The 26,490-nt window shown below is 48.6% G+C and overlaps 2 protein-coding genes across 3 annotated transcripts in view; one reads left to right on the top strand and one right to left on the bottom strand.

The window, feature by feature from the left end:
- Prss55 (serine protease 55) overlaps positions 1-26,490 on the top strand; it is a 98,195-nt gene that overhangs the window by 22,930 nt on the left and 48,775 nt on the right. The gene's annotated exons all lie outside the window — the stretch shown is intronic.
- Positions 12,309-25,205, bottom strand: Prss51 (serine protease 51). Its single transcript, XM_021261111.2, has 5 exons — positions 25,043-25,205; positions 15,245-15,342; positions 14,244-14,503; positions 12,849-12,991; positions 12,309-12,713 (listed from the first exon to the last, which is right to left on the bottom strand). Exons 1-5 carry the CDS (start codon positions 25,049-25,051, stop codon positions 12,309-12,311), a joined length of 915 nt encoding a protein of 304 aa, XP_021116770.2. The 5' UTR covers positions 25,052-25,205.

The raw sequence follows: 26,490 nt of genomic DNA, 5'->3' as shown, positions 1-26,490 counted from the left end.
TCTTCAGAACTCCCAGCACATATCATGTTCGTGGTGAATAGAGGAAAAATATGGAAGCACTTTTCCCATTGGACTAGGTCAAGGTTGACTTTCTGCAGCTTTGAAGTTTTCGTAAAAGATAAGCCTGAAGAGAAGCAGATGGAGAGAGTGCTCTTAGCCCAGAGTGGTCTCTTTCTGTTGAGGTCAAACACCCATCCACATGATGTCTTTCCACATTCGTGACAAGGGGACTTCCCTATGGCCCAGAGAACCATTCAAATTTGGACTGAGGAGGGTGGGAGATGGGGGAGTCCCGCCCCCGAAATCCAGAGCTCTCTAGAACTAGGCCCCTGCTCAGTCCCAGCTAGAGATCACCATCTTCCCATCCCACAGAAAGTGCCAGGCCCCAGGTGGGATTCTCCAAAGGTGTCTTGTTCAAACCCATCAGGAGAACCCATGGTGGCAGATTTGTTCTTGGGCCAGAACAGACAGAAGGACTTGAGTCACCTCAGGCCCCTTAAGGCATTCACTCTACACCTGAAACCCAACCCCTGGAATATTCTCTCTCCAAGACAGCGATGTTTCCCCCTCTCTGGCTGAATCCCCCCTGTCTAGACCACTTCCTTGAACAAGACAGAGTGTCAGTGCGTTGGGTGAAGTTTGAAGAATTCTAAGTTAAGAAAATGGCCTTTTATGAAAACTCATGAAAAGCTTCTCAGGGTGATTCCCAGCAAGCTCAGAGCTCTTGGCTCGCCCTGGAATAATGCTCAGTCTCTTGAGTGCCTATGTGGAAGAACAGTGCTGCCTGTGACATGTTTCTTCGCCTCTGTTCATGATGAGGCAGCAGGGCACACTGGCCAAGAACAAAGATGAAAGGGAGTATTTGGCAGCTGTCTGGGAAATGGCCTGGGAGTGGATTGCAGGTCAATTCCATAAAGAATAATTTATACTCATTCATCCCCTTCTCTTGTCTTGACCTGCAATTAACAAATATTTTGATCAGAGTCCTTTGTACAGGAGAGCAGATCAGACATCAGCAACTGGAACGGAGTTGCTGTGGTTGACAGTGGTGTGGGCTTCCTAGAGGCCAGTTCCCATTTCTGCCCCTTTGCCCTTCCATTTGCTCCTCAGAATTCCTCCAAATCACCCCTCATGCTTGGAAGACCTCTGCCTGGGTTATCCCTGAGTTCCTCTGTAGGGTCTATGGGCCACAGAACATGCACACAACTTGTTAAAAGGATCCCAGGAAGGCCTGTGAAAGATGGCTTTCCAGTGGCCTGAGAGCGAGGCTCATTGTGGGCCTTCAGTGAGAATAAAAGTCCCCAAATGTGCAAGGAAGAATTCCCCGTGGGCCAGCAGAGCATCCAGAGTTTACTTCCCATTCTAAATTCCAGCCAGCCAGCCCCCCCCCCCCCGCCACCACCCTGGCTGGCCCAGAGCAACTCAACTGGTAATACCCTATCCGGTCACCCAGCAGGTTGTCCATGCCTGAATGTCAGTGACCTCCGAAAGGTGGACGGGCATCCTCGTGACATTAAAGATCAGTGGGGACTTGAGCAAGAGCAAAGCTATATCATTATTGTAGATCGCACTGTCATAATCAGGGTGAGTGATTATCTTGTCCACTCCTACACTCTCCACATCCTTGGCTTCTAAGTCATCTGTGCCATGTACAATCGCTAAGTTTGATCTGATTTCAAAATAAAAGAAGGAGGAAAAAAACGTTAAATAGTAGAAATGCAGTAATTCTGTATGTCTGTGGCTGTGATCCTAAGGACTAGGAGTAGGGGGAGGTGTCTGGGCCACACGTGCCACAGAGCCAAGCAAAGAGCCCCATCCAGGTGGCAGGAGACAGATCTGAGTTCCAGGCCTGAGCTTTGCTGAGTGGCTCTTGGCATGATGGTCTCCTACTTAGGGAAACTGCCCTGTATGTTTCATTAGCCAGTGCTTCCCAATGTCTGGGACGTTCAAGTCACTGAGGGGCTCGGCCTTGACTTGTTACAAGGGCTGGGCTGGCTGCAGAGGAGGCACCTTGGAAGCTGCTTAAAAATCCTCATTTGTAGATGGACTTGGGAGCTTCTAATGTACAGTTAGGGGTGCAGCCCTGCCCTCAGGTCTTAATGCCTTCAGGAATGCTCTGACTCTGCAAGTCTGGTCAGCCCATGATCTCTCCAAGAGACAGCAAAAATTTGGAAAAGTGCATTCTAGAAGTCAGGCCAGGCCCGCATGAACTCCGCAAGATGCAAAGCCCGAGGCACATCTGTGCTGAAGTTTAGGCACTCAGAAAGGTGGGAGCCATCCTAGGAGGAGCGCGGCTCACCCCCTACATGCCAAGGGGAGTACGAAGCTGGATAGACCTTTATTTAGCCATCTGAAGTTTTGTTCTATGGCCAACAAACTGGTTGAGGTTCTGGGGCACCCAGGAAAATATTCTACCACACAGATTAAAAAAAAAAAAGATTCTCTTTGCAGTACTTACTGATTGGTGTTTTTGAAGCAGTGAGATGCAGAGAGAATCCACCACTCACTGAGAATACTTCCCCCACAAATATGCCTCCCTGTGTTCAGAATACCCACCTGCCATGGAAATTCTGTAATATTTGCAGACTCCCCACCTATGACTGCAGAAATGTCGAATGGCCCAGGTTCGGCATTGATTCTTTTGCCACATATTACTAAAAGGAAGGAAGGAGAGGGAGGAAAGTGTTGGGGCCCAGTCGTCAAGCTGGCTGGTTTGGAAGAAACCGCTGTGAGCTGTCTGCTTCCCTGAACACAGGGGAGAGACCCTCAAACAGCCTTGGCCCTCACATGCCAGCCGAGGGCACCTGGGCGAGGGCAGTGTGCTCCTGGGCATACCAGGTGCCACCATGACCGCCATGTGGCTCTCCGGAAGGTTCTCTCGATGCAGGTCTGGGCAGGCGAAGCTCAGCACTGCCAGCCCGGCCGTGGGACCGGATCTCGCTGCTGCGTGCCAGCCCGGCAGCCAGGGAACACTGGTTTCCTGACATTACGTCTCAGTGTCCTCTGAAAATCAGGCAGGTGCAGTGTGGAGTTTCTGCTCTGTCTCTGCAGCGCACACCCATGACTGGTGATCGGAGGGGTGGTGATGTGTGGAGGTGGCCTTAGAGTGTCATGTGAGGGGCGTGGGTGTGAGGTGCAGGTTCCGTGCTGGGCTGAGTGGGGCGGCGCGGGGTGTGCCACAGGGCTGTGGGGTAGTAGTGGGGAGCCGTGTCGTGCGGCAGGGCTGTGAGGCTCTGATGGCCCGTGGTGTGCACGCGCGTGGAGCAGAGATCCCACACCGCGCTTTCCGTGAGAACTGGGAGTTGGGCCAGCTCGGAGCCGCACGGGCGTCTGCCGCCTGCCTCCTGGAGAGCTCATCTGGGGGGCTGGGTGCGATTGGCTCCACGGAGGAGAAGACAGACGCCTGTGACTCACTGCGCCATCTCGGCCCAGGCTCCTTAACGGCCAGGGCGGTCGCTGGGGCCACTGCTGCTCAGGCTCCTGCATTGCCGTCGTCCTGGAACCCGTGGCCCAGGCCTCAGCCCACTCCTCCCTCTACCTCGTCGCTGGGCCTGCTCACACAGCCTTGGTAGCTCCATGCCCACCCCTCTCCGCCCACCGCACGCCTCCTGAGAAGGCCTTCGAGGCGCCCAGACTGAACTACCTCGGGGCCTGCACCCCAGGCCAGCTCAGGAAACCGCACTCGCGTCCTTTTGGTCCTGTAGGCAGGAGCCTCTGTCCTACACCCACCGGGAACTGACTGTCTCTCCCTCTCCCTCCTCTGCTCAGGTGCACTGAGTCAGCCCGTTCCTGGCTCTGCTGCCAAACCGCCTGCTCCCGGAGCCACCCAGTCTGCCCCTCCACTGGCTGCAAGTCGGGCCGGGCCTTCATCCCCTCTCAGGGCTCGCTCTGCTCCCCAGCTCCGCCTCTCAGGCCCTCCTCTAGCAGCCCTTCTCTCCTCCAGGCTGGCCCTCACTCTCCTGAGATTCACTAGTGCCGTCCCCTTTGTGCCCAGAAAAAGCCTGGAAGCCCTTCCTGTGCTTTTCCGTGTCTGGTCTGTGCACTGTCCGGGCCCTGCGGCCTCTCTGAGCCCATCCCATTCACTTGCGGCCGGAGCGACTGGCCTGTCCGCCTCTGCCACACAGCGAGCCCCTGCCCTGGGCAGCGCCCTTCCTCGGCCCCAAGCCACCTCATCAGACAGGGCCCGACCCAAGTCCCAGGGTCCCCAAAAGGGCTAAGCTGGGACACTTCCCTCAGCCTTCCCAGGCTTCCTGCCGCCCTGGCTTCTTTTGTCAGCTTCTCACCACTGAGCGGGAGCTGAAGCTGACTGCGTTTACTCGTTTCTGCTCAACACTTTCCCCTCACTGTGCCCACAGGGAGGGGCCGAACATCATGCTCTGCCACAAAGGGAGCTTCTGGAACAGCACTGCTCTGTGGCAGGGCCGGGACAGCTGCCGACGGACACGTGGCTGTGAAGCATGACCCGTACCTCCTCAGCACCCAGAGAGGCTCAGTGGTGGGCGCTGACCCACATCCTGGGTCTGGTTCTGGGTGTGGCGGATTGTGCCGGACCTGGTGGGGACAGCAGAACCCTGCAAAAGTTTTCATGGTGACAGTGGCAAACATAGCTCCTCTGAGGATTGCACAGTGGCCTTATGGTGACCGGATGTGGCCAGGGGACTGCTCTGCTTGGCAGCCTGCCAGCTCTAAGGAGGTGCCATTTGCCTTGGCTCCGGAAAACTTTGGCACCTACCACAGATGGTCACACACGTGTGCACACATACACGTGTACACACCCACGCATACACACACCAGGTTCTTCCACCGGTGACTTTAAAGTGTGGGTGTTCCCGATGGGAAAGTCTGGCCAGAGACTCACCTGGGACCTCCTGCGAGTGCAGCTCCCCAGTCCTCCCATAACCACCGGCTGAGGTGAGCCTTGGATGTAGCTCCCGGGGCTGCACCTGTGTGCCCAGGGGCAGAGGCCCTGGCAGGGGACACCCATGGGGCCCCACAGAGACCTACCTGGCAGGGAGCTGTGTGCCCAGCATAGTGGCAGGACCACCACCAACAGGTGCCATGCTCCTCCCTCCTTCCATCCTGCCATTGTCCCTACGCTGGTGATGGGGAAGGGTCAGCCAGGGGCAGCACTGGCCCTCCATGCCTGTCAACTCACAGCCCAGCCTGATGCCAGGTCACAATAGGACCCTGGGTGGAGCCGGCATGGTCCACAGCAGCCATGGGGCATCCTGAGTGGTCTGGGGAGTGGAGGACAGGGTGGGAGAGGTTAGAAACAGGAGTGGGGGGCCCTGTGTGCCTTGTTTTCCCACCTATCCCAGGGTGAAGGTGTCTCCTGGAATGGCCTCGGGAACTGGGAAGGGAGCCGAGGTTTCAGTCCAAACAGGCCAGGTGGCATGGCCGAGCAAGCAGCCATGCAGACCTTCCCGAAGAGCACTCCCGTCACCAGCAGGGCCTTAGGGGGTTACTGATCTTGGAGCCTCTAGCTGCTCACCTGCAACATGAGGCTAATGTCAGTGCATCATTGTGTCACCACGCACGTCTGGGAGCTGATGCACAGGACTTGGAGAATGCCAGGCTGGCAGCTCTCATTCTGCAGGTCCATCTGTGTCTTCCCACGCAGACAGACCTGTGTCTCTGGACAGGACGTGTGTGGAGAGGCTGTCCCCAGCGGGTGTCCTTCGTGTCTTCACCATCACTGTGCAGAGCATTCTGCCCCGCCCACCTTGGAGGATGACACAAAGGTGGCCAGACATCTGCTGACCTCTTGAAGAGATTACTGTCTCAGGAAATACATGGCAAAGAGACCCTCAGCACAGGAGGAGGGCCAGAGGGTGTCCTTGGGAGCCGGAAAGAAGGGCACATTGTGGGGCCGGAAGCCCCAAGCAGTTCTCCAGAGATTAGTCAGTCTGCAAACACAATTGGCCTTGGATAAAAGCAGCAAAGTATTTGTTGGGGTTAAATTGTCCCCCTCAAAATGCCCATGTTGAAGTCCTTGCCCACAGAGCTCAGCAAGCCACCGCATTTAGAAACAGGGATGGATTCTTCAGGACGAATCGTGTTGGTGTGGCCTGGGCCCCTTCTCCAGTAGGACTGGTTCCCTCTATGGTGACTCAGCCACAGGCCTGGGGACTGGCAGAAGCTGGATGGCCCGGGGTGCATCCTTCCCTGGCAGTCGGAAGCAACGTGGCCCTGCTGACTCTGACGCTGAGCTTCTGGCAGCTCCGTAGAAGAAACTGCTGTCGTGCTGAGCCACCCAGCAGGTGGGGTTTGGGATGGTAGCCCTGGAAGCTACATGCAGCCTTCTAGATAGGCTGAGGACCCCTGAGAAGGTATCGGGTGTGTGGCAACTGCAGAAACCTAAGTTAAATTCTACAGAAATTGGTGTTTGGATAGCTCAAAAATGGCAGACTATTTGGCAAATGTGCCTAGCTCAGGGTGAACTATTGAGTCAGGCTGAGGCAGCAGCCAATGACTTTGTACAGCTCCTCTCTTGCTCTTGTGGTGGCCTGTGCTGTATGCAGGATGTATCTGCTCCCTTTTCCTTCAGTGCACCTTTCTCCCGTTTTTCTTCTGCTTTTGTGCCCTAAAACAAATGTCAAACCCTCACTTTAACCACTCGTTCTGCCCAGTCCTTTGCATGGGACAGTAAGTCTGGAGAGGACTGCCGGTCACTACGACACCGGGTAACAAGACCAATCTACGTGGGTGAGCGGCCGGTACGGGGTTAACTTATTAAATAAAGCTCAACTCGGAATAAAGTCTTCCCGATTCTGTAGCCACTGAATAATGCCCACAAGAAATCACCGTGGATGTGACAGGTGTGTGTGAGCAGCTGTCGTTAATGACTGACAGGGAGCTACAGGTGTAAACACTTGCACGGTTCTGTACATAACGGATTTCACTTTAGGGAAAGTGGCTATATAACTTTTTCTTTCCCTAAATGTTGTGAGGCTTAAAAATTTATCTTAAGCACTCTTGGACAAATCCCAAGAATTATTCATTGTAATGGGAACTTGCTACATTTCTCAGAGCTGTAAGCAAAACATTAGGATTCATCAAGCGAGTTCTCTTTTTCCTCTGCCAGATAGGGCCTGACGTGCAGGGGAAGGAGAAATGCTTCCTTCACAGTTCTCTGCAAGCAGCTCAGCGGCGCAAAGCATCTCATTGCCTGGTTAGCATTTGCAGCCTCTTGGGTGCATGTGCCCAGGAAGGGGAACAGGCCTCAAAGAAAGGCTGCTCTGCAGGGCTCCCTCCCCACAAGGCTGTAGTAGCCATCCGGGTTCTTGCTCAGGTACTGCTGGTGGTAGTCTTCCGCGTAGTAGAAAGTCTGTCCCTCCCGGATGTCAGTGGTGATCCCACCAAAGCCGTGCTCTGACAGAACCTGTGGAGGGAGAGAGACCTCAGGCTCTGGTGCTGGACACGGACCTCCTGGAGGAGGGCGGGCAGCTGTGGCAGGCAGCAGATGGTGGCCAGGTTGTGCGCCGGCTCTGCCCTTCACAGTGGGCGACCTAGGTGGGCACTTTCCCTTCTCAGCCCCGGTGGACCAGGTCTTGAAGTCAGGTGTGAAACAGGTTTTTGACTCTATTTTGCTCCACCCACTGCCCACTACTGCCCGGCACCTGCTGGGGCCCTGGCTGGACCTGCAGTCGCTGGGAGCCGCCCTGAAGCTCCCCTAGGGGACAGCAGGCACAGGTGGCTCCTGACTTCCCAGGAGGAAGGGCGGACTCCCTGGCAGGACCCCAGCAGGGTAGGGGCAGGCAGGGGCCGCCCCTCTGCCCTCAGTCAGGGACAGGCCCGGCCCACTCCCAGGCTGTGCAGAGGGGCGCAGTGCCCCTGCTCGGTGTCCTGGGGGCAGGGCACCATGGGGCCTGCTCTGAGCTCTGGGCCAGGGGTGCTGGGAGCCAGGTCAGGGGAGGATGTGGGCTGTGGGCCTGTGTCAGCCCACCCTGCCCTCCGGGACCCAGTTTAGGTCCCAGTGCACTTGTGTCGATGTCACCACAAGCTGGGGGAGGTGAGCAGAGCTATCCGGGGCAGGAGACGGATGAAGAAGTAGAGCTGCTCCCCACCAACGTTAGGGGCTCCCCGCTTTGGGGTGGTAGCTGTTCCCTGGTTCTTGTTTAAGGCTGGTCAGATAATTTCCGTAATGCTCCATATTCAGTGACTCCATTTGGGACAAGTGTGCAAGGTAAGGACCCTGGAGCTGTGTTGCTCCTGGGGGCTGTCTGTGTGCTGACAGCCCCTCCATTCCCTGAAGGTGATGTCCTCAAATTTGCTGCGAAGGGCAGGTCTGGTGTTAGGGTTCGGCTGCACGGAGGGTATTCTCCGCAGTCCCCAGGTGACTTTCTGAATGTCTAGCCGCAGAGGTGGAAGGACGGAGGTTGGGGCTCTGCAGCCAGCCAGGCTGGAGCATGTGACGAGGGAGGGTTCCAGACGGAGACAGAATGCCACTCTGAAAGCTCAAGTGAAGATGTTTCAGTGGAGGCCCTAAAAGTGTGAGTGTCGTGAGAGACTCAACAAAGGAGAGCCAGCTGCCCCGGGACTCAAGGCAGCAGGAAGCCATGGGCCAGGAGAGGACCGCATGTGAGCAACAGGTGTGTGTCCTGTAGGGGCACAGGAAGGAACCGAGCCTGGAGAGACCCAGCTCTGGGCAGAGGGAGGGCCCAAACGGGAATGGGATGGAATCTGGCAAACCTGCCCACTTCCTGCCATCTTACCTTTCTCGGTACTTGTTGAAGGCAACCCCCATAGCACTGAGGATCCCAGGGAACTCAGGCCCTAGGACTCAGCCTGCCAGGACCCCAGGAAGGCAGCAAAGAATCTGGATGGGGAATGGGAGCTGGTGGAACACAAAGGCTCGGCATTGTCTAGCACTTTCCCACGGAGGACGGAGTTGACCACCTGAGCCATCCTGACCTTTCTGGGTCCCACAGTCACTGTTACCACACCCGAGATTGCATGCTAGTGTTTGGTACCACCTCTGCCTCTCTGACACTCCCAGGGATGGTTGGGGCTGAGCACTGAGAAGCTGGGATTCTCAGAATTGAGATTTTCAGCCAAGCTTTAAGAGGCAGAAGATGGAGAATGTATTATTTTCCTATAGTAGCTGTGGGCAGGCATCAGACCTTAGCAGATGGCAGTCATGAGCTTTGGCCTTGAACTTCGGGTTCCCCTCTGCAAATCCTCTCCCTGGTGCTAAAGAGAATCATGAGACCATTACCAACAGGCTCCTGAGCTCCACAAGCAGCCATTCACATAAGCCCTTTGGATGGCTCCATAAGCATCCACATGGTAGACCCCTTTCTGCTGGAGACACAGGGAATGGTTTCTATTTTCGTGAGAGAATCCTGATACACCACTTGGTACTGAAAATGGTTCCGGGAAGTACAACAGCAAGGTTAGGAATCTAAGGTGCATTGTTAGGCTTGGTTTGATTCGAAGGCCATCAAAAAATGACCTCACTACTACGGGGACAGTGGGCTCTGGTAGCTCATGGTAAGCAATACCAAAGCTGTGACTCAATTACAGCAGACCTTGACCTCACGGCCTCTTTAGGTGTTTCCATGAAAGGCTGCTAAATGAAAGGAGGGTGACCGTGAAACTCACGGGGTGGAAACGATCAAAGTATGTTGTGTGCACGGACCCATTTTTCTGTATAACTAAGATGCATTAATAAAAAATCCCAAGGCTCTAGATCCCTACCCCGGTTGGCTTATTCTGAATCACAACAGGCCTCTTCTCCTAAGCTCTGTGCTTCTGACCTTCCAGTCTTGCTCCTTCCAAGCCCTGCCCATCTGGCCAGGCTGTTCACTGTTGCCCACGAGGCTTACCTCAGACCACCTCCTCCACATGGAGGAGATAACTAAGGGCACCATTCAAAGCTTTGGCCATAGAGAGGATTTTCCCTCATCACACCATTCAAGGCCAACCCCAGGTGGGTCCATTGCAGCCCAAGCCCTTTTGCAGGACTGGGCTGGTGTGCCCTGTGTCAGCTGGTGTAAGGTGTAAGAGAGGCTTCTCTGCAGCCGGGGTCAGTACCATGCCCCACCATGTTCACACCCCTTAAACTCGCTGAAGCCCAACCTTAGATTTCCGTTGGAAGTGGACCATTGTTTGCTTTCTATGACACCCCTGTAGCATGGCAGGAATTAATACACAAGATCATCATTCTCTGCTAAAAAAAAAAAAAAAAGGCAGCTTGCTTCAGATCCCTGGCCACCTACAGCCATCCTACCCGGCTTGCCAGGCACTCTATATAATGTCCATGTCCACCATGGCAGCTTGGACAGGCAGACACTAGGATTCATGGGAGGAAAACATGGCGGCGGACAAGGAGTGGGTCACCAACCCTGCACCCTCACTAGATTCAGCTGGGCATCAATGGTATGCAAATGCCACACTAGTGTCCCAGGAGAGAGCAGCTCCATCCCCACATTGCTCAACATACGTATTGGATGGGAGACAATAGGGAACATCTATGAAACCCTAAAAGTGGCAGCCTCGTGACTTGGGAAAGGGGAGCACCAGGAGCTCAGGGATCCAGCACCAGTGTTTGCCTCTCTTTCCACTGAGCTAACCTGGTCACCAAAGAGGAGGAGGAGATGAGCCTTTAGAGCAATCCAGCATTTTTGTCCTCACACAGATGCCATTTGATCTACTGATCACGTGACCAAATTGGCAATGTGGCTTGCTCTGCAGTCTGAGCTCTGGGCAAAGCCCCCTCAGACCCTGAGTGCTGTCTCCACTGGAAACACAATCAGTCACCTTAAAGGAGCCAGAGCACTATTTCTTAATCACCATATGCCATCTACACAGTCCTAAAAGGACCTGCCAGGGACACATAGTGATAGCAGGTGTATAGGGCAACAATTTGTCCTTTACCTTAAAGGGGACATTTCTGGGGATGTCCAGACCTTTTGGTCCCTAAAATCTTTACCAATGTGTTAGCACCCCAATTCTTCCAGACTTATCTTCCATCCTCTGGAGTATGTGTCTTAGCGGGGTATGTAAGGAACTTACCACTTCTTATTCCCCAAGTATGAAGAGCATTTGATACAGCATAGTGGACCAATGTGATGCCATACTGTCACAGACAGCAGGAGAATTAACAGTTCTGGGACAAGACAGTGGATGTGAGCTACAGTAGTTTCCTGGTCAGTGTGCACTGATTGCCATCTTCTTTCTTGGAGGAAGCCATGCGTTTCCCAAACCATAACTGCGTACTGTGTGCCACACGATGTGCTATAGTGAGGACAGCACCTGGGGCCTCAGCTGGGGCAACCATGTGATGAAGTGCATGCCGGAACATCATCATTTGCTGTGCAGGGTTCACACCAGTGAACTGAATGGGAATAGGATGGATCGCCACCTCTTATAACTTTAGGCCTTTGCGGGTGGAACTGACTCTGGCCATTTCACCATTGTTTCCATTACCCAGCATGCTGACTGTTGCGATGTGATGTGATGCTCACCTTCTTCCTTTGGAAACATTATTTTCTCAGCCATCAACTCTCTTTGAGCATTGCCTTGGGTGAATCAAAGCCATTCTGTCTCCCACAGTGGTCATGGCTCCCTCCAAGGAAAAGCCTAATTTGAATGACTGACCAAGACTGGGCATGACAAATTAGAGTCCCTTACCCCAATTTGGGACAACTCTGGAAGGCCAGCCTGAGGATGGCCTTGGCAGAGACTTCATCACACTCACCATCTCTGTTGTCTCGTCCTGCTTTCTGCCCTCCCCATATGTCCAGCCTAAAGGCACATCCCCCAATTCATCTCCCACACAATCTGATCCCCAGGAAACCCAAGCCAGCAGCAGTCCTTGGCCACCCGTTAGCGATTCTCATTCAGACATTGCTGCTCCCCCAGCCACCTTATTATGCAATTCTTGGATCTATGAAGAGGAGGGAAGGAAAGGGGTGAAGGGGTGATTTCTAAATCCCAAGTCATAATCTCCCACTTCAAGTTCCAAGCTGGACCACAGTCCCTGGGTCTAGCCCTGCCATAGCCGCTCCTTCATGCATAGCCTGGGGCTCTAAAGCATTTGCACTGCAGGGATGGGAGACTGCCTAGGTACAGGTCTGTGCTGGGCACTGGTAGGGTAAGAGAAAGGGTGACAAGAAGGCCAGGGTGATGTGGACCTCAACACTCATCCGGGTAAGTCTCCATGCTCATGGACAAGGAACCCGAGGTGGTCTTCCTTTCAGCACTTTCCTAACCCTCCCTTGGGGCTCCTTGTTGGAGTTTAAGGTTCTCCCTTAGTTCCCCCAGGTGCTGGTGCACCCCTTTCTAGTCCTGTGTTGGATATTCCTTCACTGGGTTGCAGGTTTGGGAAAAATGAGCCTATTCCTGGCTTCCTGGGTCTGGTGTGGACTGAGGCTCCTAGGTGCTTGTGACCAGATGGGAGAGAACAGGGTCAGGAAAGGAGAAGGAAAAGGGCCTCTGAACCTTTCAACTCCATTTATCAAGTGAGCATGGCAGCGAGCAGCACCTGAGACCCCAGGCCCAGCGCTAGGAGGTCTGGGGGGCCACAAGTCAGGGAGTTCTCTGCCTTCATTCTGTGTCACTTCCTGGATCCATGGAATAAATTGAGCCACAGACACAAACATGCCAGGCCTCCTCCAGGAGCCGGAGCTCAGGTCCCAGCTGAAGATGCCCGCCTGGAAGAGCCTGTGGGTGCCCCGGTTAGCACACACCATGGGTGCCCCGCTGTCTCCCTGGAAATGAGAAAAAAAGCAACAGTCTGGGAGATGCCTAGGGGTCTCCAGCCAGAAGACATGGGGTCAGGGGTCCCCTGGGAACCCAGAGAGATGGCACACATGTGAAGCCAGGGTCCCTGTGGGGCTGAATACCCAGTAGTTGCCATTGGTGTCCAGTTCCTGCCAGGCACAGAGCATCTTACTGGACAGCTTCTCCACCCTCGCCGAGCATGCTTTCCAGCTGATCTGGGTCACCCTCAGCTTCTGTAGCTGCATGTTCCAGCCACTAGACGTGCCTGACCAAGGGAGGAAGCCAGTGTGAGAGGATCATGGCATTGGCCACCAACAGCAACCAGCCCCCCACTGGCCAAGGTGACAGCCCAGGAGGGCTGAAAGGCCCAGTAAGTCACCTTGCAAGGTCCCTCTCAGAAGCTCCAACAGGTATTCCTTGTTTAGTGTCTCAATATGGGATGCTCCCTCCCTCCAGGAGCAACCCACAAAAGCCACACCCAGCCCCTGCCAGGGCACCAGGAGGAGCTTCCTCCATGGTCACTGTTCCCCTGCAGCCAGGCTTTGGCCTGTGCAGGGTGGAGAAGAGCTCAATCTCAGAATCAAGGCGTCTAGGCCTCTACCAAGCCACTTGGAAAAACCAGAAAGAGAACATGGCTGGAACTCTTGGCCTTTGCCCCATCCTGCCTAGCCTAACCCTCCCTCCTAGCCTGGAGTCCCACAGGGATGGGGGTGGAGTCATTAGTTCCTGTGGTCTAGCGAATCCTGGCTGCAGTTTTCCCTAGATGATGGTCTATATCATGTGCTCAGTGGAGGGGGGATGGACATTCTCAGACATATCCTGAAGGGAGAATCTAAGCAATTTTATAGAGAATCCATAAAAATTATCATTGTTGTCCTGTTTTACAATTTTTCTATGTATCAGGCATTTTTATTCTATTTTTTTCCCATAATTTGTATCGAACTCAGGGCCTTTGCACTAAGCTACCCTCCTAGCCCTTTTTTAAAAAAATTTTTTTTTAAATTTTAAGACAGAGTCTCACTACATTACTAAGTTGCCTAGGCTGAACTTGAACTTGTGATCCTTCTGCTTAGCCTTATCTGTCCTAAGCTTTCAATGGGCTCTTACTTGTATAATTCCATTAACTTAAACCACATGGCATACTTGGGGAAGACATTACTGTCATTACATAGATGAGAAGAGATGAAGGAGAAGAAGGAAGGCGAAGAGCCAAGTGGGGGTGCACACTCCTCTTTCCCCAGCACTCTGGGAGGCTAAGGCAGGATTGCAAATTCAAGCCCAGCCCGGGCAACTTAGCAATTTACTGAGACCCTGTCTCTAAATAAATAAATAGCTCTAGGGATGTAGCTTAGTGTAAAGGCCCCAGGTTTGATCCCCAGTACTAACAACAAAAAAAGGTGGTGAAGGATCTTGTTCCAAATTCGGATCCAAGTCTTCCCTCATCCAAAGCATTATGCTGCCTACTCCAGGGCAAACTAACTGTGGGCCTCCCCCGAGCTCTGAAGGGAGACACATACCATACCCATAAGCCGATACCCACTCTGCCATCCAACAGTGGTCCCAGGACGCCTCCTTCCCCAGCAGGCAGACGGGCATTTTAAAGCTAGAGAATTGAACTGGTGTGGCCAGCAGGAGCAGGGCCAGGTCACTGTCCAGGTGGGGTGGCCTGTAATCTTTGTGAGTAATGATCTTCTGCATTTGCTTTCTCTCCCAGTGGATGTCACTGAATGCTTTGGCTCCCATGACCACAGTGACATTTACCGCTGCCATTTCAAATCTGAAGAATGAATATACAAACATCAGGGCTAACAACAGTCATGGGGCATTGTACATAGGTAGACTCATTCACAACACGTAGACTCATTTACAACTCTAAATACTGAGAAATCCAGAGAAGCAGGTGTACCCTGGTGGCTTCGGGAGTGGCTAGACATCAGGTGGGTAGGGGTTGGGGCTCAGACACCAGCAAGTATCTCTGAGCTGGAGAACCATCTGCCCAGGCAACCCCAGGCCATGGAAATGGAATGGATCTGTCCCAGAGAAGAGAACGGGAGTTCCTTGGCAACTGAGTGCTTGACTGTCTTATCAACTGCTGAATCCCCAGCTCCTGGAACAGCACACAGTGGGAGCTCCCTGAGTGCATGCTTAGTGAATAACCCAGTGTGCTCCCTTTGTATCAGAAGGCGGGGAGAAGGGAAGCTCGTGCTGAAACTCCAGTACTAGCAGCCACCTTTGTACATGGTTGAGGAGGTGAAGAGGAGAGAGGAGGTGTAGAGCAGAGACTTTGGGCCCAATGCAACTGAAACACACCAGCTACAGAACCAATGGCCTCAGAAGCCTTGTGCACCAGTGCATGGAGCAACAGCCCAGAGAGAACATAGTTGAAATGAGGTATAAATGACAACAACAGTCCAGGCACTTACAAGGTCCTTGGGAAGCAATGTGCAGCTGTCAGGACCCACCACCGATGTATAATGGAGCCCCCGCAGAGGTGCCTCTGAGACATCTGGATACTCACTTGCCAGGGAAACTCACCATCCTGGACTTCCAGCAGCTCTTGGAATGGCAACCATGACGAGTTGGGAAAGGCTGGTCTGTAGCCACACCGAACTGATTCTGAAACAGAAAGGAAGGAGCCATGGGCACATGAGCTGCACAGAGAAAGCCTCATTTGTCCTATGTTCCTGACACCTTCCCAGCTAAGGGCAGTGCAGAGCCCAGTGAGGTCAAGTGAGTGGAACAGAGTCCGAAAGCCCTGGCAAATCCCACTCCCTTTAGTGTCTATTCCTCACTTCCAAAAAGAGCTGAGACCCAGGAGGGCAGGCAGAGCTCCACCAGAAGGCAGGTATGGTTGAATGACACTGGAGGGGCCCAGGGGCCATCAGGAGCCAGGAACCATGTGGTAATTTGGCCAGGGAAAAATTACTATGAAATTACTATGAACAATCACTATAACCGGAAGTAACTATGAAGAGTCAGGCACTCTAATCTCACAAGGATGGAGGAAAAGGGGCTAGGGAGGCAGAGGTCCTTCCTACCACTAGGACTCAACCTCAGTGGAGAGTTCTGTTTCCAACACACTGGGAGACAGAAAAGTCTGCTAGGTCACCCAGGCGAGAGCTGATGTGGAGGCTGACAAAAGGAAGAGATAGCTCGCACCAGCCTTGACTGGGTGACACTTGACAGATTTGCAGGCAGAGTGCCCTTAACAGCATGAGACCACCCAGAGGCCAAGGCAGGTCAGGGTGTTGCTCACGAGCACTGAGAGAGTCTGGTCAGACTGCGGCCCAGGGCAGCAGTGTCTTAAGGTCTTTAATGCCACAGGCTTTCTCTTGGCTATGGCTAGCAGATGTGGGGTGTAGCCTCACAGGTATGCAAAGCAGGCAGGCTCTAGAGGGCTCAAGCTCTGCTTGTTTGGACTATGTTTAAAACAACTGGATGTGTAAATAGTGAGTCTGGCATTGCAGGCTTTTGAACAACAAGGAGCCAACTTGCTGCAAGAAAATGAACAACTTAGGGGCCAACAGACAGAGGCCACCTTGGTTTATTTACATAGCAGGGGTCACTGAAGTGGGGACAGGGCTTGAGGGATGTGTGGCTGGAGCTGAGCACCACCAGACATTCCCCCATACACACATCCTCCTGGCCACCATGCTGTAGGAGCAGGAGGCAGAAAACAGACACAGGTCAGATGACATCCGGAGGAGATGCCCCTTCCTTTGGCAAGTACCCTCCTGCACCTCACACTGACAAAGCTCAGTGTGCTGGCTGCAAAGAAGAATGCTTAGAGTCCAGAGCAGCTGAATTTGGACCTGGGAGGTGATACACTGGGGGATCCAATATACCAGGATCCAAAGAAGGTGTGAAGAGGATGGGGAGACTAGAATGGGCACAGGTGAAATGCTAGACAGGGGCCCAATCTCCAGCAAAGAGATTCTTGAAAGAATCCTAAAAACGGTCAGCCCAGGAAAATGAGAAGCAATAAAAAGGGGTTTGGTATAGAAATAATTTAATAAATATCACATATATATGAAAAAGCAGCTAAATTTCCCAGGTAAAACTCTGACTTGCTTTGCTGGAATTGTAAAAAAACTATAAAATGACTTTGAAGAGGAGGTTTCCAGGCCACTGTATCCCCACCACCACCCCAGCACAGAGGAAGTGAGACACTCCCAGCACCCAGGAGGAGGCTTCTGGGCCACCGTACCACACCCCCTCAGCCCAGAAGAGGTGAGATGCTCCCAGCACCCAGCACCCAGGAGAAGGCTTCGGGGCCACCATACCACCATACCTCCTCACCACAGAGGAGGTGAGCCACGCAGGCACCAACAGCACCCAACCCCCCAACCCCGTCAAAATGAGAAGACATGTAAACAAGTCTCAAAACAAGACTTTCAGATCACCTAAAGCAGCCCCAAAGGGAAATGAGATGGAACACTCTGGTACCTGGACTCCCTGAACTGGCAACAAAAGAGGATCTGGGAAAAATGAAATCAGAAATAAATTTTCAGATAACAGCAGGGATTGTGCTCATAGTGCAAGACATGACTAATAAATCTAGAGATGACACAGATAAAAAAAATAGAGGAGCTGAGGAACATGATGGAATCCCAACATAGGAAACTAATGGAATCCATAAAACAGATGCAAACAGATTTCCAGGAGATTAAAAACTTCATTGAAAGAGTCTATGGAACAGAATGAGCCAATGCGAGGACAGAATTTCAGATATAGAACATACAATTGCAATTAGTGACCAGGTAAAGAAAAATTTCTTTAAAATAGTAAGAGGCCATGAGAAATCGATCCAGCAGCTGCTAGATGATGCAAAGAAAAATAAGACTGATCAGAGTCACTGAAGAAACGGGAGAGTCCAGATGACATAGAAAAAAAATCACAAAACTTCCCAAGCAGGAGAAAAGAACTTGACATACAGATAAGTGAGGCATATAGGACTCCAACTGGCCTTGATCAAAAACATCTACACATAGGCATATAATAGTTAAGATTCCAGAAAAGCAACAGAAGAGCAAAATTCTACAAGCAGTGAGAGAAAAGAAACAAATCACATACAAAGGAAAGCCCATCAGAATCACAGCAGACTTCTCAGTGCAAACCCTCAAGGCAAGAAGAGCTTGGAGTGATGTATTTCAAGCCCTAAAGGAAAACAGCCTCCAACCCAGATTGATGTGCCCTGCAAAACTGTCTTTCCAAATGGATGGAGAAATAGATGCTTTCATGATAAAGAGCACCTCAGGAACTTCATGAATACCAAACCAGCACTCCAAAAAATTTTAGACAATACCCTAGGAAAAGACAATGAGGATCACAACCCCAGGAAACCCAGCAGAATGAATCCATCAGGTGCAATAAGAAATTAAATGCAAAGGAGGAGAATCCAACGAAAAGAAAAAGTCATGACAATGATAAGTCAATACCTATCAGTTATAACCATCAACGTTAATGGTCTCAATTGACCAATCAAAAGAAATAGACTGGCAGAATGGGTCAAGAAGCAAAATCCAACAATATGCTTAATTCAAGAAATACATTTAATTCAAAAAGAAACTCATAGACTGAAAGTTAAAGAGTGGAAAACAATACTTCATGTGACAGGAACCAAAAAAAGAGCAGGAGAAGCTATCCTCTTTGCAGATCAAGTGGATTTTAACCCAAAATCTGAAACACTTCTGGTCCCAAAAATTTCAGATAAGCAATAGTCAACTTGTATGTGCAAATCTATTGTGAACATGTTTTTTCATTCCTCTTAAATAAAAACTGAAGAACAGAACTGTTGGTTCTTAACAGTAATACAAGAAATTTCTATATTGTTTTCCAAAATAGTTTTGTCATTTTACACTCACATTAGTAGTGTTAGACAGTTCTAACTGGTTCACACCTAAGCTGACATTTGTTCTTTTAAAACTTTTAACTTCATTTCCCTATTGAGTGTATAATACGATCTTGTTATTGTACTGATTAGTATTTTTCTGATTCTAGTGTTTCACACCTTTCCTTGTTCTGTACTGGCTCTTTACCATGTTCTTGTGTCTACTTTTTAATTGGGTTGTCTGTTAATGAGCTGTAAGTGTTCTTTATATATTCTGGTCATAGGTTATATGAATTATAAATATGTTGTGGTTAATGACAACTTTTCGTTTTCTTAATGATGTCATTTAAAGTTCTAAATCATGATGGAATCTCATTTATCAATTTCTGTCTTTTATACATCATGTTTTTTATATCCTAGGAAATTCTTGCCTACCCTAAATTCATGAACACTTTCCCTTATAATTTCTTATTAAAGTTTTATAGTTTTAGTCTTTCATATTTAGGTTCATAGATCCTTTCAAGTTATTTTTATATATAGAAATAAATGGCTGAGGATAATTTTTTACATACAGATACCAGGTGTTCTAGTACCATTTGCTGAAAACACTATCTTTTCCTCTGCTCTTGAGTTTATGTTCTATAAAATGTTAATGTTAAATAATTTTTCAAAAATCAGTGGACCATATATGTGTGGTTCTATTTCTAGATTCCCTGTTTTATTCCATTGATCTATATGTCTTTCCTTACACCAACACTGCCTTGATTACTGTAGCTTTAGAGGACGTCTTAAAATTAGGTAATAAATGTCTTCCAACACTGTTTTTTTTCTTTTTACTTTTCTAGGTCCTTTGTACTCCTACATAACTTTTAAATTTCAATATCCAATTCTTCATTTATAACAAGTATACATAGATTTGAATTTTCATATATACCTTGTTTTTTCTAATCCTGCTAAATTCAAATACAAGTTCTAGGGGCTCCTAGAGATTTCTTAGTATTTTCTCTGTAGATGACCATTTCATCTACATATAAAGATTTTACTTCTACCTTGCCAATCCTATGCTATTTGTTTATTTTTATTGCCAGACTATTTTGGTTTGAGCCTATCTTTCAAAGTTTAGTGGACAGATCTGCCCTTGTTCCCCACCTTAGGGAGAAAGTATTGCATCTTTTCCATTCATACAAGGTGTTTTTGCTGGAAGTATAGAGTACATGGCTTATCTGTTGAGAAGGTTCTGTTCTACTTCTAGTCTCCTGATAGCTTTGACCATGAACAGCTGTGGAATTTAGTCCAATACTTTTTCTGCAACTACTGACAGGATCATATGGTTTTTTCCTTTCCTCTTTTAAAATGATGACTTATGGGGGTGGATCTTCCAATGCTGAACCAACACTGCCATCCCTATAACGAAACCACTTTCTACATCCTGCCAGATCTGACTTCTAGTAGTTTGTTTCGTTAAACAAATTTCTATCTATGTTCGTACTTTTTTCTTCTATTATCTTTATCCAGTTTTAGTATTAGCACAATGTTGATTTCCTAAAATGAGGGGAGAAGTGTTCCTTCTTTCTTCTGCTTCAAATGTTTGATATAATTTATCAGTTAAAATGTATATGAGCCTGTTGTTGTCATATAGGTAGGTCTTCAAGCTAGGACTATACTTTCTTTAATAGGTGCTATTCAAATTTTATATTTCTTCCAGAGTCAGTTTTATTAATTTGTCTTCCAAGGTACTTCTTAGAAGTTGTCAAATTTATTTCAAAAAAGATTTTTTGGAATATGCTTTCTATATCCTTTTAAATTCTATAAAATCTGTGGTAATGTCTCCTAGGTCTTGATATTTTAATTTTAAAAATGTATAATTGATATTGTGTAATAGGAAGTAAAGGTCTAAAGGAGCAGAGGAAGTGGGAGGGGTAGGGGAAAGGAAAGAAGGGAAAAGAAAAAATATGAGAAAAAGAAAAAAAATGGAAACAAAGTGTTTGCAAATAGGGAAGGGTGGAGGGGGTGAAGGGAGGGCAGGGGAAGGGGAAAAAAATAAGAACCAAGATACATCTGTACAGGTACAAGATCCCAATGATGAATGTAACTGTATTTTATACCTAAAATGTACCAATAAACTTAATGGAAAAAAATGACTTTGAAGAATGATGGCTTATAAACACACACACACATACACATTCACACATGCACAGACACTCTCACACAATACACAATATGCCCATCCTCGATCCATATTGAAATTGACCACAATACATTTTTTTAAAATCTATGCTGAAATTAGAAGTACCAATTTTATCCAACAAACTTGAAGTATTTTGAGACTATGGTATTATTTTAGCAGGATGAAAGAGACACTGGCAGTCAACATTGCTATTCTACAGTTCCTCATAGATCAAACTTCTGGAAACAAAATGAGGAAAAACACCATAGATCCCCATAACTCTCTACAGCTCAGAGGCAAATGCCTTTGGCCCAGGTAGGCAGTAGTAAGGAAAAGGCTTCTTGGGGCCACTTGTCCTCTCTTGGGACAGGCTGGAGGGACACCTTGACTCCATGGTGCCTTCCCCACCTCTCATGTAGTGGCTTAAAGGTCAAGGTGAGGAAGCTGCTAAGTCCTGCAGCAGGAACTGGAGCTATCTTTGCAGAGGAAAATGTGGGGCTGGCTGACTCAGGAAATAAAAGAGGCTTTGGATCCCAAGAGAATTACCACAAAGAGAGAAGAGCCTCCACTCCCAGGGATTCCCCAACACCTGAGACCACCCCGCCCACACTGAAGGAACATCTGCCCCAGCCCACACCTTCAGAGGCAGAATATTCTTGCAGCCCACCCTGCACTCTGTCCTCAGGCAGACTGGACCAAGATCATAGGTGATCGCTCTCCAGCCTCCAGGGGAAGAGAGAACACCAGGCTGATGTAAAAAGGGGCAAGCGACAATAGGTTTCTACTAGATTGTGTGCAGCCAAAGACAGATCTACAACTGGCCCTGAGTTAAAAACAAGCAAGCTTAAAAAATGAAAATCACACAGAATTACTACTACAAAAAATGTACAGAATAAACATGGATAATACATTTGTTTAGATAATTACTAGCAGAAAGACAGATGAGAGCTATTTCACACAAGGACATTTCAGAAAACATGGAACATTATAAAGTGAAAGCTCCTAAGAGGAAAGACTAAAATGAAAAGGAGCAGACAGAAACAAAGAAAAGGAAAAGTAATTGAAAACTGAAAATGCAAATTGATGGATATGCAGCTGTGCCCGGCTTCTTGGGAGGCTGAGGACAAGGGTGGGCTCTGATGTCACCTGCCTGAGGCACCAGGGTGGGATGTGCTGGGCCAGTGCCGAAGAAGAAAAGGAAACGTGGAATGGAGCCAGTGATGGGACTTGGCACTCTGCGCAGGGGTGGACCCCAGGTGCGCAGCGCTGGGGGCCTGGTAAACCCCTGTGGCTTTGGCAAGGAGCCTAGCAGTGAGGGTGCATGGGAAGTCACCTAGACTGCAAGGGGAATACTAGACAGGAACTCCATATTCTCAAGAGCTGCTGCAGCAGCCCAGGTGATAAGAATATCTGGAGCAGAAGCTGCACCTACACCCCCGTGCCCACTCACACAATACGGGCCCAGGCGCCACACTGGGCATCTCAAATGCGGCCGCCAGGGTGAAGGAGTGTGTGTGTTTGCAGTGTTCGCTAACGCAACATTATTCCAGGGGTCGTTGCTGACAGAGCTGTATCTCCCGTGTCACTTACAGACTTGTCTTTGGTTTAACATTTTTATCCAAAAAGGAGAAAACCCAACAAAGAAAAGAAAAAGAAAATTTGGGGGAGAGGCCACAAATAGCAATAAGATGCTAAATTTGAACCCAAATGTATCAGTAATAAATTAATGAAATGGATTTAAAAACAAAATGATATGATACACTTGGTCTTTATGAAGATATAGAAAAATTAGAAGTGTGTTGATGGGTAAAACATACCACTCAGACTCATTTTATTTGTAATCCTACCTAACCAGTGTGAATGGAAAATAAAATACATGTAAGGGTAGGAAATGAAAAATAAAGCTGTCTGAGGTAGGAGGATCACAAGTTCAAACTCACCCTGAGAAACTTAGGGAGATGAGACCCTGTCTCCAACTAAAAAAATAAAAAAGCAAAAAGGGCTGGGGATATACCTCAGTACAAAGGCCCTGTGTTCAATCCCCAGGACCACAAAAATAAATAAATGAATAAATAAATGCTCATTTGTCACAGATGACTTGATTGTGACTACATAAAATCCAAAGGAAAATGTATGCATCAACCACTACCATGAATAGATGGATTTCGCAAGGTCATTAGAGATTAATATAAAATATGTATATACTAATATCAAATAAATATAAAAATCAAATGTAAAAATAATATCATTTACATAAGCTTCAATATCACAATATATCTGGAAATAAAGGTAAACAAATATGTGCAAAACCTTTACTCAAAAAGTTTAACTCTATATCTCATTGATTTAAATATGTAATGGTATAACATGTCTATAAATGAAAACACTTGATCTTGTAAAGATATCAAACTTCCCAGTTGTCCTGTACACTAAATGCCATCTCTATCGAAACCACAGTTTTGTTTGTAGAACTTGACAAAGTTATTCGGAAATTAGCAATGCAGTGGACCAAGAACAGCCAACAGGTTATTGAGTAACAGCAGCACTGAAGGACTTAGCCCATTCCATTATTTACTATAAATCTAGGCAAATTAAAAGACAGTGTATGAAACACAAAAGTTAGTAAGTATGTACAGTTTACCAGTGAAACCTGCAGAGTCTAGAACCAGCTTGGCCTAATGAGAGGAGACCCTCCACCAAGTGGCCATGAGGAAGGTACACTGGCTCAGGACATGGGGCCAGACCAGTTGCATATCCATGTGGAAGAAAATTAATGTTTTAATTTCATGACACAATAACTACACATATTTATGGGGCACAGTGTGATAATTCACTATATGTATATAGTGTGTAGTGATCAGGTCAGAGAAATGGCATTGCCACCTCATCATTTCTGTCTTTAGAACCTTGAGCTCTTCTAGTTCTTCATGAAATAGATTGTTGTAAACAGTCACCCTCCCATGCTATAGAACACTAGAACGCATTCCTCCTATCTACCTGTATTTTGTCATCCTTGTTCTCTTCCCCCTGACCTTTCCAGCCTCCAGCGGTCACTCTCTCCTTTGAGATCAACTCACTTAGCTTCTATCTGTGAGTGTGAGCATTTGGTGTATGCCTTTCTGAGCACTTAATGTGCTCCAGTTCCATCTGTTTCGCCACGAATGACTTGGTCCTTCACCTACACTGTATAAAAAATTGATACCCAATGGATTGTAAATATAAGTGTAATAGATAGAAGAAATAAAATTTATGGAAAATGTTTTTTCCAACTCAGGGTAGGAAATGTAAATTTAGGGAGTGAAATCATAAAAGTTCTGCAATAATAAACAGCCAATAATTTTTGAGTATTTACAGTGCCAGGCAAAGTTCTTGGAGCTTTACAGATGCTTGATCCTCACAAACCCTCAGGATAGCCACTTTACAGAGAGGAGCAAGTACAGAGGCAGGGAGTAACTCATCTTAAGATCACATAGCAAGCACATAGAAGAAATGTAATTAGGACACAGACAGGCTAACTTCAGAGTTCACACTATCTCCCTTTCAGTAGATCTGATTACGTTCATAATCTTGGAGTGGAAAAGCCCTTCAGTGTATCAACCAAGAGCCTAGAAACACAAGTGAAAATATTGGTATCTTTGTTACATAAGCTTTCAGTCTCAGTTTGGTCCAAAATAAAGTTGGAAGCATATAAAGAATTAAGAGAAAAGATTTTATAACACATAGAAGAGACAAAGGGCTAATGATATTACAGTTCAAAATGGTCCTGCATATCCTCCTAAAACTCATCCAAATAACAAAAATATAGGAACAGGTCATTCTTCAAAAAATAAACAGAAAAAGTTACAAATAGGCGGGGAATGGCCATACAGCAAAGTGGGTCTAAGGGCAAGTGTGGTGTGCTCTTACGGTCAGGCACATCTCTGAAACACCAGATTAAATGACACGAGGGCACTACAGTCCTACAGGAAGAGTACTGGACAGCCCTATTTTCCCCCACCCACTGCCTATTCCAGGGTGTTGGACACAGAAGGAGCCTGTGTTTTTGAGAAGAGTGGAGCTGGGTGAAGCCCCTCTGCTCATTCAGCTGTGCTTCAGTCAATGCTCCAAGTCCCCTGTGCTTCCAGAATTGTGGACCCAGACCCCTGGGGTGCTTCAGGAGGGGTCATCACAAAGCCCCACACATCTATCTACCTGATTCACCAGTTACATCCTTATTTCCTGAGCCCTTGGCTCTAATTCAGCACCTTCACTCTACAGGAGCCAGGGGCGAGGTGGCACGTCTCTCCCTGGCCTCTTCTGCCTGCTGACCTGGCACCCACCTGGCTCATCCTGGAACTGGCTCTTGAGTGCCATGAGCAGTGCAATTAGAAGTGAGAACATCTTGTCCCTGCAGTCCAGAATTGCCCAACTTCACCTCCAGCCTAAGCGGACACCATGACAGTGGCCACTGATCTGGTGGGCATCACAAGTGCATGGCACAGCAGGGCCCTGATGACATCACAGTGAGCCCTGGGGCCCACAAAGGGGGATGCAGAACCTGAGGAGCCAAGCACACAGACCATCCAGTGAGGAAGCAGAGCCGGAAGAGGCACAGTGATTGTCAGACAGGGAGGAAAATCAGGAGCAGGTGTCAGGGGGGAAATGAGCAGAGCGCTCCAAGGAGGACAGATGCCTCCTTTCTCCTCCTTGCATAGATTCTCTCTGGTGTCCATCATCACCCTCTCCTCATCCACGTCCTTCTCATTTATGGTGTCTTGGCCTCTCTTAAAACCTGCAAAAGAAATAGCTCTCAAATGCCTTCTTGCTTCTTTGACTTTCTCAAGGACCACCACCCTGTCTCTTCTCATTCACAAATTTAGTCCTCCTCACTCAGTGAGCAAATGCATGGTGACTGAATGAATGAAGTACCCACTGTCTGAAACAGTAGTTATCTACATTCCCCAAATCCGAGATTCCCCAGTTGTCTTCTAGGATCTCTCCCCTCTTTTTTCAGGCATCAGGTGTGGGCCCTGTCACCTTGTTCCCAAACCGTTCTCCTGATTCCCATTCCCTGACCTCTTTTACCATAGCACTAGTGACTATCTGCCATGGGCTACGTCCTCAGGATTTATTCATTTATTCACTTTCTGTCTCTCCTACTGGACTACGACTTTGATGGGGGCAAAGGCTTTTTATTTACTCTTCCATCCCAATTCCTAAAAGGGTGCCTGGTGCATATTAGGGATTTAACAAATAGTGGAATGAATGAATGGATGAATGAATGAATGAATGAATGCTTGAGAGGAGGGTTGGAGATTGACCTGTGAATGCCCGTGAGATGGTCCAGTCCTGGCCCCACCCCTGGTGGCTTATATTATCTTGAGTCACATAAAGTCCATGAGTTTTCTCTACTCTCATGGGTTTTTGAGGGCATTAATCAAAATCATGCTAGAATTAGAAATGATCAGATGTCTGAAGTATTATAGATGGCAAATGATGCAGAAACTCACAGGCAACTATGGGGTTGGGTCCAAGGCAGAGTAAAGATGACCAGGCCTTGGTCAGATAAGCAGGAGCCTGAGCTCAAGAGTTCACAAGAACCAGATGGACAGTTAAATCTAGGAATGTGACAAGCCCTCAGATAAGCAGCAAGGTGATGGATGCTGCTATGACTTTCTGCTCCTGCATGGAAAACATTTTTCCTTCACACTTTGTTCTTTTAATAAACCATTTGGATAGGACAAAGGCCAAGAGGCACCTATAAACTGAGCTTGCTACATGCCTCGAC

This window comes from Heterocephalus glaber, unplaced genomic scaffold, assembly GCF_053883595.1.
Source record: "Heterocephalus glaber isolate CG9 unplaced genomic scaffold, H.glaber_assembly_v1.0 deba00001460, whole genome shotgun sequence".
Lineage (NCBI taxonomy): Eukaryota > Metazoa > Chordata > Mammalia > Rodentia > Bathyergidae > Heterocephalus > Heterocephalus glaber.
The sequence above is the reverse complement of the archived record's forward strand: the minus strand, read 5'-3'. Positions and strand labels throughout refer to the sequence as shown.

Coding starts and splice junctions, on each gene's coding strand:
- Prss51 (XM_021261111.2), bottom strand. Junction 14,504..15,244: donor ATGGTGAGTTTCCCTGGCAA/GTGAGTATCCAG, acceptor TTCATTCTTCAG/ATTTGAAATGGCAGCGGTAA. Junction 12,992..14,243: donor GGTATCGGCTTATGGGTATG/GTATGTGTCTCC, acceptor TCCCTTGGTCAG/GCACGTCTAGTGGCTGGAAC.